The sequence below is a fragment of the Alosa alosa genome, chromosome 20, assembly GCF_017589495.1.
Source record: "Alosa alosa isolate M-15738 ecotype Scorff River chromosome 20, AALO_Geno_1.1, whole genome shotgun sequence".
NCBI classification, from domain to species: Eukaryota; Metazoa; Chordata; class Actinopteri; order Clupeiformes; family Clupeidae; genus Alosa; species Alosa alosa.
Window position 1 is genome coordinate 12,449,842 of NC_063208.1, and position 21,781 is coordinate 12,471,622.

Sequence of the window (21,781 nt, forward strand, 5' to 3'; positions counted from 1 at the left end):
ATGCCATAATCATCACTCAGGTGGATGCCATCCCTGCACCAAAGCTGACTGTTGTGAGGAGGTAAGTACTCAGCAATGGAGAGGTAGTGCACCCCAAGGCAAACAGCTACGCGGTGGAACTCCTGCCGCATTAAGGCTTGATAATCAGTGTCCACAAATAGGAGTGGGGAAAAATCGAGCACAAATACCTGCAAAGTAAACAACAAGATAAAAAAACAGACAATTCATAGCAAGATTAGTTCAAGATAGCATTAGTTCTGGTCATAACAGTAGTTGTAATAGATAGTTAGATTGTAAAATTAGAGATAAAATTAGTTCCAATGATTTACATTACATAATACATCGGTCCATACTTTGGGAAACACTGATTTACACCTTCATCCCAGGAGATGGCTCGGGGAAAATGGCACAGTGCATGTAGGCCTACCCTGTGAATTGAGACCTCGACCAGCTTTTAACCAAGTGATGCTCTCCACACATTTTCTGTCATGAGAAGTTGAATATTTAATGTAGTGCATCGACATATTTGTTGGAAAATATTCTGAGAAAAAAAATGTACATGAGACAACAGCCTTTGCAGATAAATGATGTGTTACTGTGGCATTTTCCTGCCGTTGGTAAAATGTGTCTGCCAAATAACGTTAGCTCAGTAGGCTAGTGCAGTCCACGTGTTTGCCGTCTGACACAGCAAGCCTATCGAAACTTGCATGGAAAAAATTAGATGTTGGCTACTTGTGCATTTTGTCTTAGGAAGCAGTATTGTTTAAATTAATAAAACATCACTAACTACAACTTGATCTGTGCATTTTTGCACAATTTAGTGTATTACATCAGCAACCACGTTAATTTAGCTAGCCTGCCATGCGTTGTATCCTCACTAGCAACAGTTACACAGTTGAAACAACATAATGCATAGAATAGAATATGACTGTATCACGTAAAGCTAGAATAAACAAATGCAAAACAAACCTTTTTTCAGCTCAGAAAGTCGAACGCTGATAGTTTTCTGAACACAGTGTTCGCTGTATGACTGTCAAGAAGCAATGATTGCATGCAGAAGGACTGATTGAAATGCCATGCATAGGATATCGAAACGAGATGTCATGTGATTGGTCAATTCATGTAAAGTTTCCCAGGCTCGTGTGCACATGTATTACTACTAGGCCTACAATTTAATTTCTTTTTCATTAATATTGTGTTCTCTCTTGAGCACAATAAATGTAATTACTGATAAATAATTTTATGAGTATAGCCTACATGACAATAAACTTGAACTTGTGCTTCAGTGAACTACAAATTTCAGCGACATCGTTGTAAGCACGATTGAAATGAACAGTAGACGTCATGGGAAATGTAGTCAAATAACAGAAATTGGTATTTTTTGCAAATCACATAGCCTAATAATATTACATGAGAAAATGCCGAAATTAGGCCTACTAACATTTGTCACCTGTTTGAATATGAAGTCAAAAGGTTGCAACATTGTTATTATTTTGTGATCATTGATCGTTGTTTAGGTACATTAAGTTAATCATTAATTTAATGAATTTCATTAAAACATAATTAATTAATTTATTTAATGTAATTAATCATTGATTTAATGATTAAAACACGTTAAGCCTTTTCATAGTCTCCAACGAAGAAGAAAATGTTAATGTGAGATAACTTCTATAACCGTTTGATTTCTGTTTAGTTTGTTTGACAGGCTTCAGTGTTTACGACAAGACGGTCATGAGAAATTTGGTGATGATTGGTCACTGTTCACCGACACGCCACGTTAACTGTTGCAGACTTTTCTGTAGCCATTTAAATTGTGTTGTTTACAGGTTTAGTGGAAAAGAAAATTCTTTATCTAAAAATAGTTAAAGGAATATTAAGAGTGTGAGAAATATGCAGGTGTTCAAAGGTCCAAAGGTGTTACATGCGTAGCCTAAGTGACGCCAACGGCACTAAGAGAATTGGTTGGTAAGATAATTGATTTATGGTTAATGAGTTGGTGAACTAAAGTTTCTTCTGATACATTTGAGGGGGGGAGATAATGAATACAGTTTCCTATAGATGGCGCTGGTGCTTTTGAGTTGACATGTAGGCCTACGAATTCACCCCCATGACATGGGAGATGAAATAGGCTACGTGAACGTGAAATAAACGACAAGGTGTTCAGAAGTCTAGTTAGAAAATTATTTTTAGATGTCAAGAAGACATTACACTCCACCATAGAAAAGCAAAAAAATGTAGTAAACCACCAGCTTACACTTGTGTAGGCCCTATGGTAATGTGCTATATGAATACATTTGAACTCGAATTTGGCCTTGAACTTGAACATGCAGGGGTAACATGGGGGAACTGAAAAGATAGGTCAGTAACAAGCAAAGATTCTAGAGCGCTACGCTCCGGTCTAGAATCTTTGGTAACTGGCGTACAAACCAAAGATTCTAGAATCTTTGCGTCAAACTGTTCAAAAAACGCACTGTGTCCAATTGTTCTCTTTGTTTCTATGGTAATGGAATGTTTGATGTTTGGAATCTTTAAGCTACAATGTTGCAGAAAACATCACTTTTGCAAAGCAGTTTCGACAAGCAGCAACACAGATCTTTCCTCTAAGCAACTTTTTCGACATCAGTCTTCTCACTTTGAATCAGGACATTTGTCTGGTCAGAAAAAAGGCCGCACAATATGCAGGACAGACCGGAGGTATTTAAAATTGACATAATATGGCTCTTAACCTACCCGTCAATTCCGTGGTCTCTTTATGTCAGGTTTAAACGCAAATGGCGCTTAAAAACGAATTTCCAAAACTACAGTGTAGCCTAGTCAATAACAGTTATTGTTGTATCCCTAAGTGGTGTTGTGAACAAGTGTGTAGCTGGATCACAGTTTAGCTATGGAACATAACCACCATAAGCTATAACAATAACGTTTGTGGGGAAATAAACTAAGCTAAAATTGTCTGAATAGCTTTTCTCTTACTTTTTCTCTTATGTTAGTGTCTGCCCTACTGTTTGTGCTTCATGAAGAAGTCTGCCTTCTGTCTGGACAGGGTGACATTCAACGAAAAAGTAAGGTTTCTCTGTTTAAGAAAAATACAAGTAGGCCTAGGTAGTGAGCCTGCACACCTTGATTATAATGCAGGTGCAGCTATTTCGCAAGAATAACTTCAAAATAGGCTAACAGAAAAATGAAAAGCGCAACACTGCTTACTTCACTGACGTTTCGGTCAGTCCAAAGTTTCTGTTACTCAGAAAAATACAAGGACATCAGAATACGTTGGCTATGTCTACCCATGTTTTACTTGTCTCTCATAGAAGGAACTTCTGAGACTGTTCTTGAAACTGCAGGAGCAGGGCTCAGTTAATTCCTACCTGACAGTAGAGGATGTCATTGAATGGTTTTACTGCCATGAGAGGAAGATGTTCACGGATTGGTTAGTAGGCTAATCTTAGAGGTCTAGTGCTTAAACTGTAAAGAAGCAATCTCAATGAAAGATAAGCAAAGAACATAATACACATCTCTGATTATTGTTTAGGTTACCTGAATTAAAGGAATCAAGTGATGACAAAACCTGGCTGGTAAGTCAGTTTAGTTAGTTCAATGTTCAGTGATTAATTTCTCTATTATTAGTAGTAGAATTAGTAGAACTGTTATCTATAAGGCTACTCCTAAATTGAAGTACACATTCAGGTTATGTAGTCCTTTTCTAGCTGATAATATCTTATTGTATTTGTGAAATTTTAGACCTGGCAGGTGAATGCTCATCTCAGGATGCAGGACATTGAACAGGAGGTCAGGAGAGAGCTGTTAGTCAGACATCTGGTGAGCGTCTCTCGTGAGGGTGATGAGCTGCAGGACTGTGACCAACGTATCCACTCAGCTCCTTCTGATCTGTGAGTCACAGTCAGTGATTAACTAGCCTATTGGCTGAAAATACAGCACCTTGAGTGTACTTAAGTTAAGTTTGAGTGTATTGCCATATACTTAAAAAGTATTACTGGTGATGAAATTCTTAGTCTCAGAGCCAACTGAAGTTTACTTAGTAAGTTTGAAAAGAATATTAAAATAGTATTTAATTGAATGGTTATTTTCTGTCTGAGGTGCATGTAAAAGAACATATTAACTAAAGTGTCTAGTGGTATTACTGTGTACACATTGAAAATAATGTAGCCGCTTTGTAACTCAAAGCAGGCATGGAAAGACTCCAGCTCCTCTGGAAGAGAGGCAGGCACATCCCCCACACAACTGTATTATTATATTATTATTATCATTCAATATTGTATCATTATTAACAGAAGGTGGTCATTTTTATGTTGGGAAAAGTTATTACAATCTCTTTTTGCCAACAGAGGGTGGGTTGTTGACATTCAGAAGACCCCAGATGACCTCAAGATGCCCCTTCTGAAGAGGATCCTGCGTGACCTTGAGGTGGAGATAAAATACTACCAGTGCTCCCGTCTGCACACCCGGTCGGAGGTAGTGGCAGACGTTGTCACCCGACTGTTCTTCATGGTGAAGACCGACCCCAGCGGCACTCCTTGCAATGGGTCCTCCATGAAACTTACGGAACTGGCTATGGATGTTGTCCATGCAGTGCTCGGGAACTTATCCTCACGTTTACCAATCTCAAGCCTACAAGCACAGTACTCCCATCCGGCTGCTGCTAGGATGACCCAATCTATTCATCACAAGCTTGTAGAAGGCCACGACACTCGCGGATGACATGAAACAGTTCTTGAGCACCGGCAATGAGACTGTAATGGCTGCCATTATTCAAATTGTGTCAGTGAAAGTTGCCAGGCTTTTTCAGAGGTCTTTTCAAAGGCCTTCAGCTGCACCATCCTTCTTGAGACTTTTCCTGGTTGCTAGTGACCAGAAGATTTCACCTACTGCTGCCCAGAAGCTGGTGATTCACATGGAGACAGTGACGTCAGTCTTGGCACTTGTGTTGATGCAGATATACTCCGAGGAGGGCAGAGAATTTACATTTGAAGCTCATAAGTGGCCACTGGTTGAGCATGTGGTAATTAGACTGTCCCTCTCTGGTGTCAACGTCAGCAAGAAGAAAGGTAAAGTGACTTGTTATTTCAACATGAATGAAGTGGTGTGTATGGTCAACTCCATCTGTAAGGACCTATTGACCATGTATTGCAACATGAAATTTCTCATGGAGGCATTATCCAATAAGAACAGAATGGTGTCCCGAGACATTGGCCGTCTGGTGTCTGTCCAACTTGAGATGGTATGCCGTTACAGGAAAATAGACACACCACCTGTTGAGCTGCCATCTTGCCCAGACTTTGAACATGTCATATGTGGTATAGTGGCAAGATTTGTCCATGTCCTTATCCCAGTGACTCTGGCAGATAAGGAAGACCTGGTCCTGTGCCTTCAACTGGTGGACCAGATTCGTTTTCTCACTCAAGTGACTCTTTTCCAATCCCAGGATTCACATTCTCTTGCCTGCCACCTCAAAGAACTGTCATCAGATACAATTGAACAGCTAGGTGACATGGTTTACAATCAATATACAGAGTCCTTCCCTTTGTGTGATGTTCAGGATCAGATACACACGTTGGTGATAGATAAACACCACAGCTGTATGATTAGTACCATGATTGTAACAACTCTGCAGGATTATGTGAAACTACTTAATAACATCTCATGTGAGGAACACAAGGAGGCACCTACCTCAAGTGCACTGCTGCCACCTTCAGGTTCCTCTATCCCTGACGCATCACCTGCAGTGAAGCCACCCCCAGTGCTCACTCTTCCTAACACTTCACCTGTAGTTAAGCCTCCTCCGGGATTTACTGTATCTGACACCTCAGCCACAGTAAAACCTCCTCCTGGATTCAGCCCACTTGATGCACCATCTCTAGTGAAGCCTCCTCCTGGATTCAGCCTACTTGGTGCATCACCTGTGGTGAAGCCTCCTCCTGGATTCAGCCTACTTGGTGCATCACCTGTAGTGAAGCCACCTCCTGGATTCAGCCTACTTGGTGCATCACCTGTAGTGAAGCCTCCTCCTGGATTCCTGCTTCTGAATGCATCACCTGTAGTGAAGCCTCCTCCTGGGTTTGCTCTCCTTGACCCCTCAACTGCAGTGTGGTCACCTCCAGGGTTTGCTCTTCCAGACACCTCAATTGCAGTGAAGCCACCTCCAGGGTTTGCTCTTCCAGACACCTCAATTGCAGTGAAGCCACCTCCAGGTTTTGCTGTACCTCAAGCATTACTGCTGGTGAAGCCACCTCCAGGTTTTGCTGTACCTCAAGCATCACCTGTACTGAAGCCACCTCTTGGTTTTGCCGAGTTCAATCTCCCTGAAACATCACCTGCAGTGCGACCACCTCCTGGGTTTGCTCTGCCTGACCCTTCATCTGTAGTGAAGCCACCTCCAGGGTTCTCTATCTCTGGTGCCTCACCAGCAGTCAGACCACCCCCAGGATCCATTGTGCCTAAAACATCACCTGCAGTGCAGCCACCCCCTGGATTTGCACTGCCTGATCTCTCACCTGCCGTGAAGCCGCTTCCTGGATTTGCACTGCCTGATGTCTCAGTCGCAGGGAAGTCGTCTCCTGGATTTGCTTCACCTGCAGTAAAACCACCACTCGGGTTCCCTCTGCCTGATGCTTCAAGTGCAGTGCAGCCACCTCTAGGGTTCTCTGTACCTGTTGCATCACCTGTGGTACCTATCGTAACACCTTCAGTCTGGCCACCTCCAGGGTTTACTCTTCCTGATGCCTCATTGATAGTGAAGCCACCACCCGGGTTTGCTGTACCTGTTTCATCATCTGAAGTACGGCCACCTCCTGGATTTGGTCTTCCTAATGCCTCAGTAGTAGTGAAGCCACCCCCTGGGTTTGCTGCACCTATCGTAACACTTGCAATGCGGCCACCTCCAGGATTTGCTCTTCCTAACACCTCAGCTACAGTGAAGCCACCCCCTGGATTTACTGTAATCGAAGCATCACGTCCAGCGAAGACGCCTCCTGGATTTACCCTGATCGAGGCATCACCTCCAGTGAAGACGCCTCCTGGATTTACTCTGATCGAGGCATCACCTCCAGCGAAGGTGCCTCCTGGGCTTCTGCCTCCAGATGCCTCACCGGCAGTACAGCCCCCATCTGGGTTTAATCTCTCTGAGAGCTCTAGACCTGAATTGTGTTCAGAAGTTCCAGATTGGGAGATGGAGAATGAGGCTCAAGACATCGAAAAACATGATCAGGTACTATACCTTTCTAAAAGGTCTATGTTTATGTTTATGTGGTTATGACATACCATGCCCTGATTTCATTTTTGTTTGCAGTGTGCCCAACACACAGCATTGAATGTGACATCAAATGACTCAAAAGATGACCAAAATCAAGCAGCACTGCCATCTGGTAAGTTGCAGGCATCCATAGCACATCATTTTACTGCATTCCACATGTGTCATAAGTGATTTAAACTCTGTTTCTAAACTTCTTTTGTCAGAGAGTGTCAAGCCCACCAAGAAGAAGGGACTGAAAGGCTTTCTTCAGAAGATAAGGAGGGCATTTAGATTTTGTGTACCCTCCAGGGACGCAGAGGGACGCAAGATAACGCTCTCTAGAAATCACTAAAAAACACCCTTGAACATTAATCTATTCTTAATGTTTTAATTTGTATTATTGAATAAAATCATTGTGTGTTCAAAATTATACTGTGTTCATGCTTTGCTCATCACATCCAACATAAGTCACGAGAAAGGTAAAGTTGGACAGTTAAGATAGTCAAAGTTTGCCGAAAAATTAGACTTTGGAGTTCTAATGAAACATAAATGTAAAATAATTTATTTCCAACAATAGTATCAGTTTCTGTTAAATGGAGAAATTTCTCTATCTTTCTGCGAATTGAGTTAAATAAACTGTGATATTCCATTATTTGAACCAAATTCTCAGTTGCCTGAACACATTTCTTGGATCGACTCCCCTTTTCACATATAAAACACAATTTGCAGATCTCATAGACTCTTTTTGCAAAACTCTAAATACATTCTCATGCAATAAGACACGTTTTGCATTGTGATGCACTTGTAACGTATAACCACAAGTGGCAAAATATAAACACAAATAGAGCACAGATGTCATATGTTAAACACAGCTACTCAAAATTGATCACACACTTGTTTCAAATGACGTGACAACCAATTTAAGCTAGTTCAGAGTGTAAACAGGTTGCTGAACAGTGCAAGTTCATATCAACAATGGACAGAAACAGTGAGGCATTATACATTGTAGGCTGTAGACTGCAATGTACTTCTCATTTACAGTACTGAAATGCCTGTCTTTTCCGCTATACAGCGGGTTGGATGGATTTTTCCTCATTTTTTTAATTAAGCCATTAAGATCCATTTCCAAAAGATGATTTTTTTTATTCCTCTTTTTAGTCAACTTTAGCATGGGGCTGAGAACTTTTTTATAGGCACTATAATGTCTCCTCTTTGCAATTTCAAGGCACTACCTTCCAATACACACCTGAACCAATGAAATACATAACTATCTGGTGTGAAGACGCTAAACAATCAGTCCTACACTGCGCAACAGGTGAGCCCTCAACAACAGAAATTGAAGGCAGAGAGGAGGAGAAATAGACACCTGTATGGTTTGCAGATTTGGTATGTGGTTATTGTATTATATGGGGTAATGGGTTATAGTGACATAAAAAAGTGAAAAAAAGTGTGATATGCAAAGATTTTGTGGGCAGTTGAAGAAAAACTGTTGTGTGCTTCACAATGTGGACATAAAAAATCCTCAATGTAGGCCTACATGTCTGGTCTTATGTGTCGTGTTTGGTCAGTTCTTGTACTCTAAATTATCCTAACAATATTGAACAATATTTCTGAATTAAAAATCAAGCATAGCCTACACTACCGGTATATCGTTGGAAAACCTGTTTTGTCAAATGTGTTTTGCATGAGTAGACATTAGTGTGTAACTGATTCAAACATAATCAGATCATGTGATTGATATGTTTGTGGTATGACAACAAAATACAGTTTTGATAAATAATTGTATGAATGAACTGTTTCATTTTGCACAACAGCTAAAGGATTCTGCTAATTGAGTGTAGTGTTGTGTTAATTGTGTGTAGTGTTTTGAAAAAAATGTAAATGTGTCTTTTGGTTCAAAAATTCTTGATTGTCAAGCATTTTAAATAGTTTTCTCACTGAGGCTCTGGACTTTTATTATCAGATAACACACCATAGAAAGGGGATAGACGAACCAGAGAATTTCCGTAACTCTGGACCTGGACGACCAATCGTATATATTATATATATCTATGGAACCAATGACGTCAAGAGCCTTTATTTTGACAGCATTTCCTTCCCTCTCACCCGGAAGTGAAAGAAAACACTCCAACGTAGCTGTGCCTCAGCTGATTCTTGTCAATAATACATTGGATCGCTGAAGAATTAGACTGAATATAAAGCTTCTCATTCACCCCCTCCTGGCTTGTGGGATCTTGGGTGGTCTTTCAAGTTTAAAGAAAGCTCAGAATCTACTTGTTCGAAAATGAACGTCACCCTCGCTGTCAAACAGTATGTCTCAAAAATGATTGAGAGCAGCGGGCCAGGCATGAAGGTCCTGCTAATGGATAAGGAGACGGTAATAACATACTACGCTCAATTACAAATTCATATGACTTTCTGAATGACTTATATGAATCTGGATTTATAAAACCTGAAGGAGCTGTCCTGTCCTGAAGCTGCCCTGTCCTGCTCTTGTTTTGTTGTGAATTTTGCATCCAAGCTAACGTTAACCTTTTTAGTCGCCGACACAGCAGCCTTACAACTCTATTATATCCGTAATAGTAGCCTAATGTATAATAACCCTATGTGATCGCCTGTGGACGATTTTAAGTAGCATATGATCTGATAAGTGAATTTGTGACACGTCTGACAGTTCTTGTATTGTGTTTGTAGACAGGTCTGGGCTAGCATTAATGTTTGTTTTGTCTCTACTACTTTAGACCAGCATCGTCAGTGTGGTGTACACACAGTCAGAGATCTTGCAGAAGGAGGTCTATCTTTTTGAACGCATTGATTCACAGAATCGAGACAGCATGAAGCACCTCAAGGCAATTTGCTTCCTTCGACCAACCAAGGTAGTGCATTCATTATTTCAGCCAGTTGCAAAATGCTTCTTGCAGACCTAACACAATTATAATGCCTGTTGATGGTTTAACAAATCTCTCAACTTGCAGGAGAATGTGGAACATCTGATTCAAGAACTGCGTCGGCCAAAATACAGTGTCTACTTCATCTGTAAGCACCAGCATTAGAACCTATTAGAACCCTGTTGATTTGTTTTCTCTCTTGACTTTGTTGTGCCATAAGATAATGTTGTTAGGAGTTTACCATAAGTGAATGCTGTGACAGTACATTTTCATCATGGATCACAATGATTCATTTAGTAGCCTAGTATGTAGATGATGCATGTTTCTAACCACTTGACCTTTTAGGGTCTGCATGGAAGTATTCATAGCTGCTCTGTTTGGTTTCTATAGACTTCAGTAACGTCATCAGTAAGAGCGAGGTAAAAGCCCTTGCGGAGGCCGATGAACAGGAAGTGGTGGCAGAGATGCAGGTGTCTGTGTCCCTCACAATCCCTGCTACCACGTGTCAACAAACATAATTTTCCAGAGATCCATTAGGTTTTTCAACTTAAAATGTAGGCTGCTGTTTGCTACAGTTTGTATGCATACAATTATGAGCTATTCTTGTATTGCAGGAGTTTTATGGGGACTTCATTGCTGTGAACCCACACGTGTTCTCTCTTAACCTCACTGGAGTAGCCAGAGTAAGTTGGGGCCATCCTTTTATGCTGAAACATAGTTTTTGACACTTGACCTTTTCCTTGACCTTATTGTCTGCTACTCTTACTTAACATGGTCAGGAAGGAATTTAATTAATAGATTATGTAATGGCTTGCTATTGTTTCACGTTTATGAGTGAGAAAATGTGAAATTTTACTTTTCAAATTCAGTGTTATTATGTTATTGTTATTGTGAGTTGAGGGTTATGAGCATACCATAGTGTTTGTAACTGTCATTGGGAATCCTGCTGCTGGTGATTACAGGATTGATGAATGAGTGGCAGCACACTTAGTTACCGGTACAAAACCCTTCATGCTGTCAGTGCATGCATGCACACTTCTGTTGTTAATATTAGATTTGAGATTGAAGATCTTGAAAGAAAATGTCCAACTTTCTTTCAACTGTGTGAGGCTGCAGAAAGGAATATTTAATTGAATGCTTTGTCATTCCTTTATCTGTCATAGCATTGTGAAATATCAAATTGTACCGTATAATACAAATGTACGATTTACAATATTTAATTTAGTTTTTGTCTCCAGTAGCAATTATCTGGATGTGCTGTAATTGTAACATGTGATCTGACTCATGAGGCTCCTGCATCCTGTTCGTGCTGTCTTTGTGTTGGGGTTCAGGGTCGCAGCTGGGAGCCTAGTCTGCTCACTCGTACCACCCAGGGACTGACCTCAGTGTTGTTGGCCCTGAAGAAATGCCCCATGATCCGCTACCAGCTCTCCTCAGACATGGCCAAGAGGCTTGCAGAGTCTGTCAAGGTATCACCAAGTCCACACAGTCACTGGCTCGTGACTGAGTGTGTCATAGAAACAGCACTATATGGAAGTAGTGCCAATCTAGCATTACTAGAAAAAGTCTAACCAGGCAGGCAGTTGGGCGGGCGGGCAGGCGGCAGACAGGCAGACAGACACACAAACACCCCGCATCCCTTATCCCTTTTTAATTTGGGAGAGTATTACATAAGCAATGGTGCAATGATTTCATGTTTACTGACAATTCATTCATCCACTCTACTGTGACTTCTCTTCTATGCACACTCGTACACATCTGCTCACAAACATGGATTTTCCTGGATGGATATAGTAGTGCATATATCTACTTTTCTTTTTTTTTTTTAAAGTATATTTTTTGGGCCTTTTATGCCCTTAATTAGACAGGACAGTGGAGAACGACAGGAAGCGAGTGGGAGAGAGAGCAGGGGGGGGATCCGGAAAGGACCACAGGGTGGGAATCGAACTCGGGTGGCCGGCGCATGGCGCAGGTGCCCCAGCCAGCCACGCCACAGCCAGGGCTATACTTTTCTTGAATAGACACTCGTACACATGCACAAACACTGAGATGTTATTGGAGTGCATTTAAAATCTATTAGTCTTTGGACAGTGTTTAAAATGGCTTTCTCTCACGCAGCAAATTATTACCAAGGAGTACGAGCTGTTTGACTTCAGAAAGACAGAAGTCCCTCCACTTCTGCTCATCCTGGACCGGAGCGATGATGCCATCACCCCTCTCCTCAACCAGGTCAGAGCCAGAGTTACATATTCAGTAGCGCACCCTACTGATGCACCTCTTACGCATTAGCTCCTTTTGTCCTCTCATTGAGATTGGCTGTGAGTTGCCACTGGAGTGCGCTAGAGTTCAATGTTTCATCTCTCTCAATGTAACCTTTGTACATTCATTCCTCTATTCTATGCATGTGTCTGAGATTGCAGAGGATAGGCTCAGATTTCATCAGACACAGGATCAAATAGGGGAAATTACAATAGAGCAAAAGACCATTTGTGAAAGTTAAAATCACAATGATGAATAGTGTGTGACATTGACCTAAAAATTGCGATGGAAAAAAAAAGGCACAAAGATGCTTGAAGTAAAGTGGCACATATTGCATTACCATAGCTGCAACCCACCATTGTAGTATTTTTAATATTATCACTGCTGAAGTTATTTTTTATATTTTAGTTTTGTGCATGTTTGTATGCATAGCTATTATTTCAGATATAAGTCCTCTGTTTGGATAACTAAGGTTGTGGTCTATTGCTCTTTCTAGTGGACATATCAGGCCATGGTGCATGAGCTTCTGGGCTTGAACAACAACCGCATAGACCTATCCAGAGTACCAGGCATCAGCAAAGACCTGCGAGAGGTTGTGCTCTCGGCGGAAAATGATGAGTTCTATGCTAATGTAGGTTCTGTTTGTTCCTTGTCTTCTCTGTTTCACTCTCTTTGTTTTATTGACGCCGCGGTAAGGAGTATTCCGGAGTAGTTCATTTCTGGTCTGGTGCATTATTTTCTTTTGCGGAACAGAATTTGTACTTGAACTTTGGTGAGATCGGAACCAACATAAAGAACCTGATGGAGGACTTCCAGAAGAAGAAGCCCAAAGGCCAGCAGAAGCTGGAGTCCATCACCGACATGAAGGTCAGACAGAGCACAACACAACACAACATGCATCACGTTTTCATGCAGCCAATAAACGGTTTGAAATCAGTTTATTGGGAATAAACCGAATATGTGTGTTTCTTGTAAACACCTTATTCTGATTGAAATAAACAGAAAAAGGCCATATTTGGTTTACTGATAAACCATTTGCACACTCTAGCATATGCCTGTTTTAAACGGAATATTGGGTCATGAAAACACCTTAAACGGAATGTGCTCCCAGAAGGAAGAGTGTTGTAGGCCTGCGCATGCTCAATTTGCACAGAATTGGGGGGCAATTGGAATTGGAGGGGGAATTGGAGGGGCAGCTGTGGCCTACTGGTTAGTGCTTCGGACTTGTAACCGGAGGGTTGCCGGTTCGAACCCTTGCATTTATTTGGGATAAATGCAGAGACCAAATTTCCCTCACAGGATCAAAAGAGCTTATATACTGAATGTCTATTTGTAGGCTGCATCGCTGACCTATTCGGCATAATGACAATTTTCTATGTAAACAGGAATATGCTCAAAACGTGACATTCTACTTGCTTGTAAACAGGTTAAATGGAATATTGACATAAACGGAATTTGGGCAATAAATTGATTCAAAACCTTTTATTCCCGGCATGAAAACGTAGTGATAGTCCCGACAGGCATCATCTGTTTTTATGGTTCTGTGGGATTTCAGATTTGGGGGACATTTGCTATAATTTACTATGTAGAGATGTAATTGTGCTCTTAGAGAACTTGCAGAGAGAGTAATGAAAGAATTTCAAAAGGCTTGCTCAGTCATTTATCACATTGAACTGTTCAGAAAGTACTTTGTCATTTTGTGCTTCACACAGACACACTGTCTATTTCAGAGACAGAACAAACAGACATTGGCCTATTAGTGCTTTGATGCTTTTTCCATTTCCCCCTCCACTAATGATGTTGCGTGGGTCCGCACGTTCTGCAGGCCTTCGTAGAGAACTACCCTCAGTTTAAGAAGATGTCGGGCACCGTGTCCAAGCACGTGACGGTGGTGGGGGAGCTGTCGCGGCTGGTGAGCGACCGCTGCCTGATGGAGGTGTCCGAGGTGGAGCAGGAGCTGGCCTGCCAGAATGACCACAGCAACGCTCAACAGGTGAGGCTTTACCGCAACACCTACATCCACACACAGGCCTTCAGGTGCCTCACAGACACACCAGCCAGAACAATAGCAGGTCAAATACCTCACAGACACAGAGGAAAATAGCAGCCTTAAGGTGTATCTCTGCTGGTGTATCTCAGCTGAAAGGCTGCAAAGTGCATTTTGAAAGTTAACATTTGGTGCCATCCAACCATATAGTACATGAATATGTTTGTAACCATAGGCTATGATAAATGCAGACAAATACAGACATGTGATTATGTGTTCTTCTGTTTGCCATAAGGTAGTGGTAGTAGGTCAAATACCTCACAAACGCATAGAAATACCAGCCTTGAGGCTATCTGTGTTGAGCATAAAGGCTGCAAGCTATGAAAAGCTATGTCAGGTACACAGCACATATGCTGCCATTCAATCACGCTGGAGCATATTCAGGTACAGGAACATGTTTGCGACCATAGCGTAGGCTAGTATAAACTATGAAAAATATACAGACACACAGAAATGGGATGATGTGTTCAGGTGTTTGCAAAAGTTGATTTAATTACTTTTTGTTGACGAGACTAAAATGTTTAGAAATGGGTGTCACTGCCTTTCAGTTTAAATGGCTATATAACACCAAACACTGCTATCACCTAATGATGGCATGCTGTGATGGCATATTTAAAGCGTCGCTGTTTCTGTCCTGTCTCTGTTCTGTCCTGTCTCCCTCCTGATCTCTCTTTTGTTCTCTGTTCTGTCCTGTCCTGTCCTGTCTCTCTCCTGTTCTCTCTCCTTCTGTCCTATTCTGTCCTGTTCTCTGTTCTATCCTGTCTCTGTCCTGTCTCTGTTCTGTCCTGTTCTCTGTTCTATCCTGTCTCTGTCCTGTCTCTGTTCTGTCCTGTTCTCTGTTCTATCCTGTCTTTGTTCTGTCCTGTCTCTGTCCTGTCTTTGTTCTGTCCTGTCTCTCTCCTGTCCTGTCCTGTCCTGTCTCTGTTCTGTCCTGTTCTCTGTCCTGTCTATGTTCTGTTCTCTGTTCTATCCTGTCTCTGTCCTGTCTCTGTCCTGTCTTTGTTCTGTCCTGTCTCTGTTCTGTCCTGTCCTGTCTCTGTTCTGTCCTGTCCTGTCCTGTCCTGTCTCTCTCCTGTCCTGTCCTGTCCTGTCCTGTCTCTGTTCTGTCCTGTCTCTGTTCTGTCCTGTTCTCTGTTCTATCCTGTCTCTGTCCTGTCTTTGTTCTGTCCTGTCTCTCTCCTGTCCTGTCCTGTCTCTGTCCTGTCTTTGTTCTGTCCTGTCTCTGTTCTGTCCTGTCTCTGTTCTGTCCTGTCTCTGTTCTGTCCTGTCCTGTCTCTGTCCTGTCTTTGTTCTGTCCTGTCTCTGTTCTGTCCTGTCTCTGTCCTGTCTCTGTTCTGTCCTGTCCTGTCTCTGTTCTGTCCTGTTCTCTGTTCTATCCTGTCTCTGTCCTGTCTCTGTCCTGTCTTTGTTCTGTCCTGTCTCTGTCCTGTCTCTGTCCTGTCTTTGTTCTGTCCTGTCTCCTTCTGTCCTATTCCTGTCCTGTTCTCTGTTCTATCCTGTCTCTGTCCTGTCTCTGTTCTGTCTCTGTTCTCCTGATTTCTATCCTGTCTCTGTCCTGTCTCTGTTCTGTCTGATTTCTGTTCTATCACTGTCTTTGTTCTGTCCTGTCTCTGTCCTGTCTTTGTTCTGTCCTGTCTCTCTCCTGTCCTGTCCTGTCCTGTCTGTTCCTGTCCCTGTTCTCTGTCCTGTCTATGTTCTGTCTCGTGCAGATGGTCGCGGCTGCTGCACTTTCCAGCGGGCGTGATGCGATCTGGATCTTGATGCGGCTGGTCATGCTCGCCCTAAGCTCACGAGGAAAGCACAGCAACAGCATCCTGCCCTACGCTGATGGGCGACCTGCAGCAAAGGGGTGCAGACAACACCGCCAAGGTGAGAAGCCTCCGCAGTGCAGTACATGGGCAGATAAAATAAGCCACACACAGTCTGGAATAAAAGGCCGCATATGTCTCCATCACGTTCATACAGAGTTCGAAGTACATACCCGTTATTTCTGTCCTGTCTTTGTTTTATCCTGTTTCTGCAAATGTCTTTGTTCTGTCCTGTCTCTCCTGTCCTGTCCTGTTAATGTGTCTCTGGTTTTGTGTTTTTACCATGTTTCTAACTTGCATAAAACACTGGATGATCCTGCAGGTTACACAATGTGAATACACAATGGGGTGCCGGAGCAACACCGCCAGGGTTACTGTGCACATTTTCTTGAATGGAAATAAGCCACACACAGTATGTATACATGCGTTCATGCAAGGTCAAGTACGTACAGTTTATTTCCCAACTATTAGCCGAAGGTTTATACATTGATTTGAAATGAACTATGAGGTTAATACAAACATTAATAATACAGTTAATGTGAGGTATTAATATATGGTTTTTGTTTTTAACTTGCATAAAACCTTTATCCCTGCAGGAGATGAATACACAAGCACATACTGTAGACTTTTATGCAGTCATATTGCATAACATGCACATGCACATAATGTACACACCCATATTTAGTAAGCCTAACCCATATGCTTTGCTAAGGTTATGTGTGTTTATATAAATGTGTCTGGCTCATTAGCTATAAATAATTTGTTCCAGATGGTTCAGTCCATGGTGGAGTACGGAGGCAAGCGAGTGAGAGGAACTGACCTCATCACCCCCACAGATGCTGTAGCCATCACTAAGCAGTTCTTCAAAGGGCTCAAGGTAGACTTCCAGTTGGCTGTGCTCCTTGATAGGAATTTTAAACAGGAATGTCTGTCAATAATGGATGGTCTCCCTGCTTCATGTTAACAATGCTGATGGAAGTCGGTTGACGATTGCATGTCTGGGTGCATGTGTGATTGTCTGTGTGGGAGGTGTTTGTCTGATTCTGTTCTGTGTCTGGGTATGTAACTCTGAAAGGCATATGTGTATGTTGTGTTTGTTCATTGGTGTAGCATGTCTGTTTTAAAATCAGTGGGAAAGTCATTTCTTGCTGAACTTTGCTCCCTTCAATCACTGCATTGTGGTGATGTGTGCTATCTCAGTAACACATTTTGTTGGACAGAAACAAGGTGACTAAGATTATGCATATTTGTATGTTTTTTTTTTTTTTAATTTGCGTGCGTGCGTGTGCATCTGTGCCCATGTGTATAGGGAGTTGAGAATGTGTACACTCAGCACCAGCCCTTGCTGCATGACACTCTGGACCAGCTGATTAAAGGTCGCCTGAAGGACAGCCAGTTCCCCTACCTGGGGCCCAGCTCTCTCAGGGACAGGTAACAAACACACTCACACACACACTTTTTGTCTTACAGTGTACACTTTAACGCGCACACACTCTGATGCACACACAGTGAGTTAGCACTGCAGTAATCCCATGCATACAAATACCCTGTGACCCTCTATCTCTGTAGACCACAGGACATCATCGTATTCGTCATCGGTGGAGCCACTTACGAGGAGGCCCTGACCGTTTATAACCTGAACCGCACCATGCCTGGCGTCCGCATCGTGCTGGGAGGCACCACCATCCACAACACCACCAGGTCAGGGTTCCTCTCAGAGCGTCCACCTGGGTCTTGCTGCCTGTGGTTGACCAGAGGGCAGAGCGCTTCGTTTCTTGGTGTTTTATGCCCCCAACGTTGTCTTCAAGGCAGCGCTGCCTGGAAGGCACTAGGGTTAGGCATGGGTTAAGGTTAGGGTTAGGGTTGGGGTTAGGTTTAGGATTAGGTGCCTTTAAGTCAGCGGTGGCAGCGCTGCCTGGAAGACGACGTTGGGGGAATAAAACACCATCAAGCGTGGGCTTCTCTATGAGGAGTACTGCATGTTGGTTGAGTGAGATGTTCAGGTGCCCAGGGCCGGCATCATGAGTGTGTTGTGCTAGTGTGATATTGTTGTGGGTGGGTGGGGTGTGATGGAGGGGTCATGTTATCACTCATCTATCTGACCCCTCTGTGCTCCTCTGTTTTTTTTATTGACTCGTCTCTGATCCTCTCTTTGAGATGTCTCTGATCCTCTCTTTGAGTTGTCTCTGGTACTCTCTTTGAGATGTCTCTGATCCTCTCTTTGAGTTGTCTCTGGTACTCTCTTTGAGTTTTTTTTTCTCCCTCCTCTATCCTTTCTCTTCCTCCCTCCCTCCCTCTCTTCTTTCCTCTCCTGTCACCTCTATCTCCATCTTTATCTCCCTCTCTTCCTCTTTCCTTTCATACTGTTCTTTTTCTTTCATGATGGTGTAGAGTTCAATAGAACATTTACACGGTTGCGTAACAGGGAGGAACTCCTGAAAAGGAGGCATCATCTATCCCTTTTCTTTCTTTCTCTATCGCTCTTTCTCTCGTACTTTCCCTCTCGCACACTCTGAAGCGATGACAGGTCGCTACTGTAGCTCGGAGCCATCGAGCATGCGGGTGCAGCGGACATCCACTTAAGAGCTCGCTCACCATACTAAAGCCTTACTTAACGCAACTCTTCATCATCAGTGGACAGAAAGAGAAAGGCAGAAGGAAAGCTTGGATGGATGAGAGAGAGAGAGAGAGAGAGAGAGAGAGAGAGAGAGAGAGAGAGAGAGAGAGAGAGAGAGAGAGAGAGAGAGAGAGAGAGAGAGAGAGAGAGAGAGAGAGAGAGAGAGAGAGAGAGAGAGAGAGAGAGAGAGAGAGAGAGAGAGAGAGAGAGAGAGAGAGAGAGAGAGAGAGAGAGAGAGAGAGAGAGAGAGAGAGAGAGAGAGAGAGAGAGAGAGAGAGAGAGAGAGAGAGAGAGAGAGAGAGAAAAAAAAGACAGATTTGTGCATTACGTGCAGTATATACTGTAGATAGATGGCTAGTCCAGGGAGAGAGCAGGGCTGAGTGAGGTAATTGGTGGGGCGGAGGTTGGAAAGCTGACTTGCAGTTACACAAGCAGTGAGATTTTATAAGCAGCCCCTCCACCTCATGCAGTGTCATGGGACTCTGCGCGGTTGCTTAGCAGCGCTATCATTTCAGCAGCGAATGCACAGTGCATCAACTGCTAGCCTACTGCACTGGGCTTCTGTTGAGGCTTAGAGATCTTGGCTGGCAGACCTCTGTATCACTTTGTTGTCCTTGTCAAATTCTGTTTACGATTAGTTCTGTTTACGATTAGTTCAAACAGAATGGCAGTGGAATTGTTATTTTGGTGTAGAGCTTTAGGGCCACGTGTCAGGAAAAACCCCCCTTTGATGTGCAATTCATTATTTAATTAATAACTTTTTGTTATTTTCGCTTTGTTCTCCTGTGCTAGAACAGACACTGCTCTGAAAACAGTCTCATGAAAACAGGCCGTTGCATCCCTTATTTTGACTGCGAATACAATTTTCCCGCCCTTGTGTGACGGGCAGATAGCTTAAACCGTGCGTTGCCACCGGTCATCTCCCACTAAGCTCGGGGATGTTGTCTTTGCGAAACGCTGCTGTCTGTCTCCTGTCGGTTTTGGTGGGCAGTGCCTGTGAGCCTATTGTCTTGTCTGCAGCCTGCGCGGCCAGCGCAGCCTAGCGGGCCGCTAATCCAATCTGAACGTGGCAATCTGACGTCTGCCAGCCGCGCACCCTCTGCGGGGGATCCGCTGCCTCAGATCAGCTCCCCTCCTCTAAATACTCATGGCTGGCACACTTACTGATACCCCGAGTCCCTCACGTTGGCACTGCCCCACAGAACACGGCCCCGTCCTCCAGGCTTGGTGTGCCATGCTTGTTACAGTTATGTATGTGTGTCACTTACAAAGCCATGACTATGCCATTTTTTTTTTCCGATTTGGTTCAGTGATTGCGGAGTCCTCTTGTGAACTCGGTTTGTATTGTTTAGGGATTCAGAGTCCCTCTGTAGGCTGTGGATGTTTTGTTTACAAACAACACGGTGCCGGATGTTTCTGTAATTGCCATCAGCAGGGTGCAAAGATTTTTAATTGATGTGAGCGGAATGGATGTGATTCAAATGAGCTGGTGATGAATGTTTCAGATGGAGAGGGAAAGGAGGTGGAATTTGCCGTTTTGCTAGAGCTTTCATAAGCGTCTTTTTTTTTGTCCTTCACAGCTTCATGGAGGAGGTGAGGTCGACAACCAGTGGTGGACAAGGTGGACACTCGCAAGGAATGGGTCGTCCTCCGAACCGACGTTGAGACACACACACACACACACACACACACACACACACACACACACACACACACACACACACACACACACACATTCATTTGAGAGCATAATCCTTTCACTCTTAGACATTCCTCTCAGACATGGGCACTCTGATATGTACTTCTAGGTATGAACTTCTGCTCAAACTCAATACTCCTCCAACATTGCCTGAAAATGTCTTATATTAGTTTGAGTCAAGTGAAATGGACCCTCCTCCATTTTAAAAAACCTGAAACATAACAAAGTAATCCAACTATCCACCACCATATCACTTTTACTGTTACTGTTCAAGTACTTTCCCCTGCTCCACCACTCACATCATGAAGATTTTCATCTCAAAACAAACACTGCTGTCGTTATGATACTAACTTAAAGGCAAATCTGACGCTTTCACAAGGTCATGGCAGATAAGGCAGAGGCTGCCCTTTATGACATGGCTTAGACTGCCCTTTATGACATGGCTTAGACTGCTTTCATTTTTTATTTATTTCTTTTGTCTTTTATCAGTACAAAAAGCATGCAAATGACCAGTGATTCTCATGCTAGTCCGCGGAAGGAGGCCATCTTAACTGGATAATGGATGCACTACAGTTGATCTAATTGGAGTCCATTTTAAACAACTCCTGCAGTTTGGGCCCCATGTACATTTTTTTGTTTTCCTCTTGAGGATGTGTGTACATTTCTGTGTATACATTTTTATTAATGCCTTTGTACAGTTGACCATGCGGTGATGTTAAAAATTCTCTTGCAGGAAATAAATCCCTTGACTACTGTGAATGGTTTGCTGTGCTGATGTCCATCAATATATTAATGGGACAGTATTAAAAAAAGACTTACATTGTCAGCAGTTCGATTTGATTCTACCGTAGCTACAATAGATATAAGACCTCCTCCTCACCTCCACCAGCCGCTCTCCTACTCACCTACAGACCCCAGCACCACCCGCTCCTCTCTCCTACCACCTGCTCCTTACCTACAGACCCCAGCACCACCCACTCCTCTCTTCCTCACCTACAGACCCCAGCACCACCCGCTCCTCACCTACAGACTCCTGACCACCCGCTCCTCACCTCCACCACCTACAGACCCCACCACCCGCTCCTCACCTCCACCACCTACAGACCCCAGCACCAGCAGTCATGTCCTCAGCGCTCTTGGGCTCCCTGGCTTGCATCTCATTGCGTCCTAACTAAGCCTTCCCTTCCCCCCCGGACTCAGCGCTAATCCGCCTCGCATCA

At 43.2% G+C, this 21,781-nt stretch overlaps 3 protein-coding genes across 3 annotated transcripts; all 3 read left to right on the forward strand.

Moving 5' to 3' along the window:
* Window positions 1–2,575: 2,575 nt before the first annotated feature.
* On the forward strand, window positions 2,576–4,713 carry LOC125285664. The gene is made up of 6 exons (XM_048230202.1): window positions 2,576–2,694; window positions 2,988–3,059; window positions 3,306–3,424; window positions 3,527–3,569; window positions 3,736–3,884; window positions 4,341–4,713. The coding sequence occupies exons 1-6, from the start codon at window positions 2,677–2,679 to the stop codon at window positions 4,711–4,713; spliced, it is 774 nt and encodes a 257-aa protein (XP_048086159.1). The 5' UTR covers window positions 2,576–2,676.
* Window positions 4,714–4,726: 13 nt separating this feature from the next.
* Window positions 4,727–7,601, forward strand: LOC125285352 (leucine-rich repeat extensin-like protein 2). Its single transcript, XM_048229766.1, has 3 exons — window positions 4,727–7,219; window positions 7,301–7,376; window positions 7,468–7,601. Exons 1-3 carry the CDS (start codon window positions 4,751–4,753, stop codon window positions 7,593–7,595), a joined length of 2,673 nt encoding a protein of 890 aa, XP_048085723.1. The 5' UTR covers window positions 4,727–4,750; the 3' UTR covers window positions 7,596–7,601.
* A 1,755-nt stretch (window positions 7,602–9,356) lies between these two features.
* vps45 (vacuolar protein sorting 45 homolog) lies at window positions 9,357–21,320 on the forward strand. Its single transcript, XM_048230435.1, is given in 16 exon segments — window positions 9,357–9,620; window positions 9,985–10,119; window positions 10,219–10,279; window positions 10,522–10,601; window positions 10,746–10,814; window positions 11,463–11,600; window positions 12,250–12,360; window positions 12,887–13,021; window positions 13,144–13,257; window positions 14,216–14,383; window positions 16,147–16,254; window positions 16,256–16,306; window positions 17,015–17,122; window positions 17,555–17,676; window positions 17,815–17,946; window positions 20,443–21,320. Coding segments are annotated over 16 exon segments (1,710 nt in total). The 5' UTR covers window positions 9,357–9,527; the 3' UTR covers window positions 20,528–21,320.
* Window positions 21,321–21,781: the final 461 nt, after the last annotated feature.

What these genes read in the sequence shown, in the direction of transcription:
- LOC125285352 (XM_048229766.1), top strand. Translation starts at nt 4,751, where the DNA reads ATGGCTGCCATTATTCAAATTGTGTCAGTGAAAGTTGCCAGGCTTTTT. An exon ending in ACATCGAAAAACATGATCAG is followed by an intron (nt 7,220 to 7,300) that starts GTACTATACCTT and finishes TTTTGTTTGCAG; the next exon opens with TGTGCCCAACACACAGCATT. An exon ending in TCAAGCAGCACTGCCATCTG is followed by an intron (nt 7,377 to 7,467) that starts GTAAGTTGCAGG and finishes TTCTTTTGTCAG; the next exon opens with AGAGTGTCAAGCCCACCAAG.
- LOC125285664 (XM_048230202.1), top strand. An exon ending in GGGTGACATTCAACGAAAAA is followed by an intron (nt 3,060 to 3,305) that starts GTAAGGTTTCTC and finishes TGTCTCTCATAG; the next exon opens with AAGGAACTTCTGAGACTGTT. An exon ending in GTGATGACAAAACCTGGCTG is followed by an intron (nt 3,570 to 3,735) that starts GTAAGTCAGTTT and finishes GTGAAATTTTAG; the next exon opens with ACCTGGCAGGTGAATGCTCA.